The sequence below is a fragment of the Salvelinus namaycush genome, unplaced genomic scaffold (assembly GCF_016432855.1).
Source record: "Salvelinus namaycush isolate Seneca unplaced genomic scaffold, SaNama_1.0 Scaffold745, whole genome shotgun sequence".
Taxonomy (NCBI): domain Eukaryota; kingdom Metazoa; phylum Chordata; class Actinopteri; order Salmoniformes; family Salmonidae; genus Salvelinus; species Salvelinus namaycush.
Genome location: NW_024061470.1, coordinates 53,451 through 62,500, shown reverse-complemented (window position 1 = coordinate 62,500; position 9,050 = coordinate 53,451). Strand labels below are relative to the sequence as shown.

Below are 9,050 nucleotides of genomic sequence, written 5' to 3'. Positions count from 1 at the left end.
CACACAAACATTCTCACACACACACACACACACACACACACACACACACACACACACACACACACACACACACACACACACACACACACACACACACACACACTCAAACATTCACACACATATACACACACACTCAAACACACACATACACACACTCAAACATTCACACACATACACACACACACACACACACACACACACACACTCAAACATTCACATACACACACTCAAACATTCACACACATACACACACTCAAACATTCACATACACACACTCAAACATTCACACACACACACACACACACACACACACACACACACACACACACACACACACACACACACACACACACACACACACACACACACACTCAAACATTCACACACATACACACACTCAAACATTCACATACACACACTCAAACATTCACACACACACACACACACACACACACACACACACACACACACACACACACACACACTCAAACATTCACATACACACACTCAAACATTCACACACATACACACACTCAAACATTCACATACACACACTCAAACATTCACACACACACACACACACACACACACACACACACACACACACACACACACACACACACACACACACACACACACACACACACACACACACACACACACACACACACTCAAACATTCACACACTCAAACATTCACACACATACACACACTCAAACATTCACACACATACACACACTCAAACATTCACATACACACACTCAAACATTCACACACATACACACACTCAAACACACACATACACACACTCAAACATTCACACACATACACACACACACACACACACACACACACACACACACACACACACACTCAAACATTCACATACACACACTCAAACATTCACACACATACACACACTCAAACATTCACATACACACACTCAAACACACACACACACACACACACACACACACACACACACACACACACACACACACACACACACACACACACACACACTCAAACATTCACTCACACACACACACACACACACACACACACACACACACACACACACACACACACACACACACACACACACTCAAACATTCACACACATACACACACTCAAACATTCACATACACACACTCAAACATTCACACACTCAAACATTCACACACATACACACACTCAAACATTCACACACATACACACACTCAAACATTCACATACACACACTCAAACATTCACACACATACACACACTCAAACATTCACATACATATACACACTCAAATATTCACACACATATACACACTCAAACATTCACACACATACACACACTCAAACATTCACACACATACACACACACACTCAAACATTCACATACACACACTCAAACATTCACATACACACACTCAAACATTCACACACACACACACACACACACACACACACACACACACACACACACACACACACACACACACACACACACACACACACACACACACACACACACTCAAACATTCACACACATACACACACTCAAACATTCACACACATACACACACTCAAACATTCACATACACACACACAAACATTCACACACATACGCACACTCAAACATTCACATACACACACACACACTCAAATATTCACACACATACACACACACTCAAACATTCACACACATACACTCAAACATTCACACACATACACTCAAACATTCACACACATACACACACTCAAACATTCACATACACACACTCAAACATTCACACACATACACACACTCAAACATTCACACACATACACACACTCAAACATTCACATACACACACTCAAACATTCACACACATACACACACTCAAACATTCACACACATACACACACTCAAACATTCACACACATACACACACTCAAACTTTCACACACACACACACACACACACTCAAACATTCACACACATACACACACTCAAACATTCACACACATACACACACTCAAACATTCACACACATACACACACTCAAACATCCACACACATACACACACTCAAACATTCACATACACACACACACACAAACATTCACACACATACGCACACTCAAACATTCACATACACACACACACACTCAAATATTCACACACATACACACACTCAAACATTCACACACATACACACACTCAAACATTCACACACATACACACACTCAAACATTCACATACACACACTCAAACATTCACACACATACACACACACTCAAACATTCACACACATACACACACTCAAACATTCACACACATACACACACTCAAACATTCACACACATACACACACTCAAACATCCACACACATACACACACTCAAACATTCACATACACACACTCAAACATTCACACACATACACACACTCAAACATTCACACACATACACACACACACACACTCAAACACACACATACACACACTCAAACATTCACACACATACACTCAAACACATTTCTTTTTCTCTTTCTCCTTTCTTCTATTTCTGTATATATCTGTCTCAGTGGTATTCACTGATTCTGTCTATCACTGTTTTCCTCCTCAGTGATGATTCTCCATTCACAAGAACGGATGCATTTTGGATGTGTTACGGCCATGTTCTGTTTGACTCCTCTCCCTTGCCGTAACTCACTCCAGATAGGAAGATACTGTATAACGCACTGACTGTTGCTCTGAACTGCTGAGGCTTGCATCCTGTCATCACAATCACAATGTTTTCACAACTCATATATGTATACAGGCTATTTATGATCATTATGATAGATGATTCATCTTTTATCAAATTCACATAGAAATGTGACTTCTTTGAAAGCAAGTCTAAGAAGCAGTAGATGTGTTCTATGTGAGCTATTTGCATGCTTCCCGTTCTTAAGTTTCGTTTTTTGCGTCTTTTACTTTCAGTTTTGTACACCAGCTTCGAACAGCTGAAAATACAACATTTTGGGTTATTGAAAATATATTTAACAGCGGTTTAGATGGTACAATGATTCTCTACACTATGCATTGCTTATTTTGTCACATGAACTGAAATCAGGAGAACTATTAGAATTTTAGCAACCAGGAAATGGCAGAGAGATTTCTGCATATTGCACCTTTAATAAACCAAATATAGACAACACGTGAATTCTATATTCTCATCTCCTACCTCTTTTCACCACCTGTCAACCTATGTCTTCCTCCCATCTCACGTCTCTACCATTTCCCCATTTCTGTCATCTCTGCACTCGTTTTGTCCTACCCCTCTTCTGTCCTCTCTACTTCAGTGACCCTACATGCCCTTAAATCACTCTTAACATATCCCCTTCCCCCATGGCCTTTAATCAACACACACATGTACACAGTCCCCTCCCCTCTCCTCCTCTTTCCTCTCTCACATTGTCTGTAAACAAAGCAGAGCGCATCAATGAAAAGAGGAGAGCGAGGCAGGGAAACGGGAGGAAGGAGACGCATCAAGACAGACAGGAAGAAGAAGAGAGATTCAGCTGGGGATGAGCAGCAGAAGGAAGAGAGAGAATTAGAGCGAGAGAGATTCTCTTTAAAAAGGCACTCACATCATCTCTGTCAGTGCTTCGTTCGATGTATGTCGATGTTGTCTTCTGTCGCCTTTCCCTCCCTCCCTCCCTCTCTGCCTCCCTGTCTCTCGCTCAATCTCCCCCTCTCTCTCCCCCTACCTCTCTCTGGTGCCTTTCTGCCTTCACTGCCTATTGCTGTTCTTCTCCTCTCTCTCCTTCCCTCCCTCTCTTTTTGTTTCTCTCTCTGCATGTTACGCTATACTGCTGTGAATTTAGTGTATGGCCGCGCGTGTGTGTGTGTGAGGGAGGGAGAGAGAGAGGGAGAGAGAGATAGAGAGCAGGAGTGAGAGAGAGAGAGAGAGAGAGAGAGGGAGAGAGTGAGAGAGAGGGAGAGCGTGAGAGAGTGAGAGAAAGAGAGAGGGAGAGAGTGAGAGAGAGAGAGGGAGAGAGTGAGATAGAGAGAGAGAAAGAGAGAGAGAAAGAGAGAGAGAGAGGGAGAAAAAGTACAAGGGGGAGGGGGCAAGAGAGTGAATGTTGGCAGGTGTTTGGTCGTTAGTGTATGTGACTCATGTGTGTGTGGTCATGTGTGTGTGGTAATGTGTGTGTGGTCATGTGTGTATGAGTGTATGTGTGCATGAGTGTTCACCTATAAGGTAAAACATGTACAATGTGCACCAGAATGTGATTGGAAAGCACCTCTTGTGATGGAGGGCAATAATTCACTCTTCTCTAGAATGTGTGTGTGCTTCCTTGTCCCCATTTCACAGACGGCTGCCCCAGAACAGTTGTCATGTGTGTTACTAGGGCAGTTCACTGCCATGGGCTCTGAGACACAGGGAGAGAGGGGGCACGGAGGAGGGAGGCTTATTTGGATGGAAGAAGAGAATAAGGAGGGAAGAAAGGAAGAAAGGAAGGAGGAGACAAGTAAAGGAGTAAAGAAGGGAGGATAAGGACAAATAGGGAGAAAGGAGGAATGGATTGATAAAGATGGACACTAGGGGGGAAAATGTATAGAGGGAGAACATCTTTCCTTGATCATCTCTCCTCTTCCTCTAATCCTTGTTAATGTAATCGCTGTGCCACAATATCAATTTAAGCCATTCATTTAGCTGACTGCCGTCTCGACCGAGCCTTGTTAAACTGTCACAGCTAGTCAGAGCAGTAAAAGCCTGCTTCATTAGACAGATCAGGAGGTGTACAAGATCTCTTACTGTCAATATAAAAACATCTTCCATCTAAAAGCGGATTGAAAGGTGATGAGGTGAAAGTGGGAGAGAAAGGGGGGTTGTTCATTCATGTCTATTTCCTCTCCTGCGTTCTCTCTCCCTTTTCTCTTCTTCGTCTAATTCTACATACTGTAGAATCTCTCCTTCTCTTCACCTCCTTTCTTGCTCTGTTCATCCCTCTCTCTCTCCAGAGTGCCCTTCACTGTCTGTTCTCCAGATGGAAACACCACAGGGGAGGGAGGGTGATGGAGAGAAAATTAAAAAGTACAGGGGGGTGAGTAAAACGGTGATGAATAAAAATAAAGGGAGCGATAGAGAGAGAGAGGTGGAAGGGGTGACAAAGACAAATATAGAGGAGTGGAAAAAAGCAGGGTGAGATGGATCCACACTAGTGCTCTGATAAAAACAGACTTAGCAGTGAGTTAGCAGTGAGTCAGCAGTGAGTCAGCAGTGAGTCAGCAGTGAGTCAGCAGTGAGTTAGCAGTGAGTTAGCAGTGAGTTAGCAGTGAGTCAGCAGTGAGTCAGCAGTGAGTCAGCAGTGAGTTAGCAGTGAGTTAGCAGTGAGTCAGCAGTGAGTTAGCAGTGAGTCAGCAGTGAGTCAGCAGTGAGTTAGCAGTGAGTCAGCAGTGAGTTAGCAGTGAGTCAGCAGTGAGTTAGCAGTGAGTTAGCAGTGAGTCAGCAGTGAGTTAGCAGTGAGTTAGCAGTGAGTCAGCAGTGAGTTAGCAGTGAGTCAGCAGTGAGTCAGAAGTGAGTCAGCAGCGAGTTAGCAGCGAGTTAGCAGTGAGTTAGCAGTGAGTCAGCAGTGAGTTAGCAGTGAGTCAGCAGTGAGTTAGCAGTGAGTCAGCAGTGAGTATGTAACTTCAGATATCAGACCAGTACTGTATGTAACTTCAGATATCAGACCAGTACTGTATGTAACTTCAGATATCAGACCAGTACTGTATGTAACTTCAGATATCTGACCAGTACTGTATGTAACTTCAAATATCAGACCAGTACTGTATGTAACTTCAGATATCTGACCAGTACTGTCTGTAACTTCAGATATCTGACCAGTACTGTATGTAACTTCAGATATCAGTAGATCACCCAATCACAATCCATCGCACAGTAGATCACCCAATCACAATCCATCGCACAGTAGATCACCCAATCACAATCCATCGCACAGTAGATCACCCAATCACAATCCATCGCACAGTAGATCACCCAATCACAATCCATCGCACAGTAGATCACCCAGTCACAATCCATCGCACAGTAGATCACCCAATCATAGTCTCTAGTGGATCACTTCCACACATACAACACAGGTGAGGTTAATATACAGTATATTACCCATAGTCCCAAACACAAGTTGACACAGTACTGTAGATCACTCTAACAAAGCCCATCTTACAGCGACACAACTCACTCCAACATACCCCAAGCATATCCAGGGCAAGATCACTCAACTCACTGACTTCCAGGTAGACCTCTGAGTATGACACTGTAGAGAAAGTCTCCCCATCCTTACCTGGGAGCGTCGAAGCTGTCGTAGGAGCCCACGGTGTAATGACGAAACAGTCTCTTGGCTTTCTCACTGCGGCTCTCTAAAACACACGACCACAGTGTTATCAGCATGATGCCTGCCTGCCACACTGACCAACACTGTCACTACAGTCACGCGCTGCTGTTAGACTACAGCCTGAACCTCGACAGTAAACGTCTCTCTATTGAGTCTCTACATACAGTAAAACCAGCTGTGTTTACCACTGCAGCCTTAGGCCTTAGTGGTGGGCAGACACCACTACTACGACTAGTGTAGAACCTTCCTTCCCTGTCAAGCCACACCGTGTTTCTGCTGCTCTAATCATTCTGAGAGTCTAGAGTGGTATTTTCCCAGTGTTACTACCTAACTGTAGACCTCCTGCTAAATGTGTTGTTTTTATGCCTGTGTGTCTGTGTGTAGCAGCCAGCGCTGCCGTGTGTGTAAGTGTGTGTGTGTGTGTGTTTTTCTGACCAATGAGAGGGTAGAGAGAGAGGCATGCTGTGTGTGTCTGCAGGTGTGTGGTCGGGGCCTCACCTGAGCGGTTGTCCTGGCTACGGACTGCCACTTCCTCTACACAGTCTGAGGGGAACCAGCCGGTCCGTCCCTTAACCGTGCCCTCCCAGAAGCCTCCCTCGCCCACACTCAGCACTGCACGAGGGGACAGGAAAGAGCGTCGCGCGTCAGAGCCATCACCTCACACAGTCAGTATACACAAAACAACATACAGGCACAAACAACGACAAGGAAATAGCCACAACATGTAAACACACACAGAGGAATGTAAACACACAAACAGGCATGCAAACCTCTCTACGTACTCACCAAGACATACATACCTGGAAATACCTTAGACTCACTCACAGACACACACATATTCATACCTGCAGACATTGAAGACAAGGACATACAAGGACCTTACACTCTCATTAAGACAGGTAGACTACATCCACAAGACAGACTCATACATACACCACTCACATCAGCAGACAGAGACCTAGCCTGGGTACCAGCATGAACATTTAATCTCCTGGGCAAATGTATCAGACTAGCACCCAGGCTAGCAAACACTTTGAATTCACATGAAAAAACACCCAGCCAGACAGTCACACAGCCATTCTCTGACACAGAAACACTAAACACACACACCTTTGACTTTGTCTCCCTTGCTGATGCTAATCTCTCTGTCTCCCTGGGCGGAGTGGGAGCGCGTGGCCACAAACACACGTCCTGGGACGGCGCTGTAGAGACGCCTCCGCTGGCCCCCTGCAGCCATAACCGTATTGCTGCTGACAGACCCCGCCCTGGCCAGAGGGGGGCAGCGTTCAGCATACAGCACATACATTACAGTACACAACCAACTCAGTGGCCTTGTGGTTAGTATCTGGCCTTCACGCTACAGAAACAGGAGACAGGCTCCTGCCCTATGGGCCGTTCTGGCTCGGACAATGCTTATACTATACACAACCCTCATGCACAGTAGACCCAATCCTAACTTGATGTCTGCATGGCTAATTTGGACTTTTGTGAAAACCATCTATTGACGGGAGATTTGTGTGCAAATTATTAATACAGATTTCAAGTTTGGATTGGGTGCCATGTTAGAGTCACAGCAGAGAGGGACAACTGACACTGCTGTAGATAGAGAGAGAGCACGCTATAATGAGAACCATAGTCAATCTTACCCTCCTGCTCCTCCTCCTGCTCCCCCTCCTTCTCCTCCCCCTCTGCCTCCTCCCTGCCTCCGACTCTGCCGACTCCTGTCCTCCTTATCCCCTGCTCTCCCTCGGGACGGGGAGCGAGTCCGCGCCCCACGGGGACTACTGGAGCTACGCATGGTACCTGAATGCTTATAGCCCTGAGAGAGCGAAAGAGAGAGACAGAGAGAGAGAGAGAGACACAGAGAGACAGAGAGAGAGACAGAAAGAGACAGAGAAAGAAAGAGACAGAGAGAGAGAGAGAGAGACAGAAAGAGACAGAGAGAGAGACAGAAAGAGACAGAGAGAGAAAGAGACAGAGAGAGAGAGAGACACAGAGAGACAGAGAGAGAGAGAGACAGAAAGAGACAGAGAGAGAGACAGAGAGAGAGAGAGACAGAAAGAGACAGAGAGAGAGAGAGACAGAGAGAGAGACAGAGAGAGAGAGACAGAGAGAGAGAGACAGAGAGAGACAGAAAGAGACAGAGAGAGAGAGAGACAGAAAGAGACAGAGAGAGAGACAGAGAGAGAGAGAGACAGAAAGAGACACAGAGAGACACAGAGAGAGAGACAGAAAGAGACAGAGAGAGACAGAGAGATGAAGGGGCAACACCGGTTCAGTGGTCTGTACTACAGTATATTGCTGATGTACTACAGTATATTGGTGATGTGCTACAGTATATTGGTGTTGTACTACAGTATATTGGTGATGTACTACAGTATATTGCTGATGTACTACAGTATATTGGTGATGTGCTACAGTATATTGGTGTTGTACTACAGTATATTGGTGTTGTACTACAGTATATTGGTGTTGTACTACAGTATATTGGTGATGTACTACAGTATATTGGTGATGTACTACAGAATATTGGTGATGTACTACAATATATTGGTGATGTACTACAGTGTATTGGTGATGTACTACAGTATATTGGTGATGTACTACAATATATTGGTGATGTACTACAGTGTATTGGTGATGTACTACAGTATATTGGTGATGTACTACAGTATATTGGTGTTGTACTAC

The 9,050-nt window shown here is 44.8% G+C and overlaps 1 protein-coding gene across 1 annotated transcript in view; it reads right to left on the bottom strand.

The window, feature by feature from the left end:
• LOC120042698 (SH3 and multiple ankyrin repeat domains protein 1-like) overlaps window positions 1-9,050 on the bottom strand; it is a 54,294-nt gene that overhangs the window by 24,912 nt on the left and 20,332 nt on the right. The window contains exons 13-16 of the mRNA XM_038987496.1: window positions 8,063-8,178; window positions 7,470-7,624; window positions 6,858-6,971; window positions 6,309-6,384 (exon numbers count right to left, since the gene is read on the bottom strand). Of these exons, the coding sequence (XP_038843424.1) occupies window positions 6,309-6,384; window positions 6,858-6,971; window positions 7,470-7,624; window positions 8,063-8,178 (461 nt within the window). The remainder of the gene's footprint in view (window positions 1-6,308; window positions 6,385-6,857; window positions 6,972-7,469; window positions 7,625-8,062; window positions 8,179-9,050) is intronic.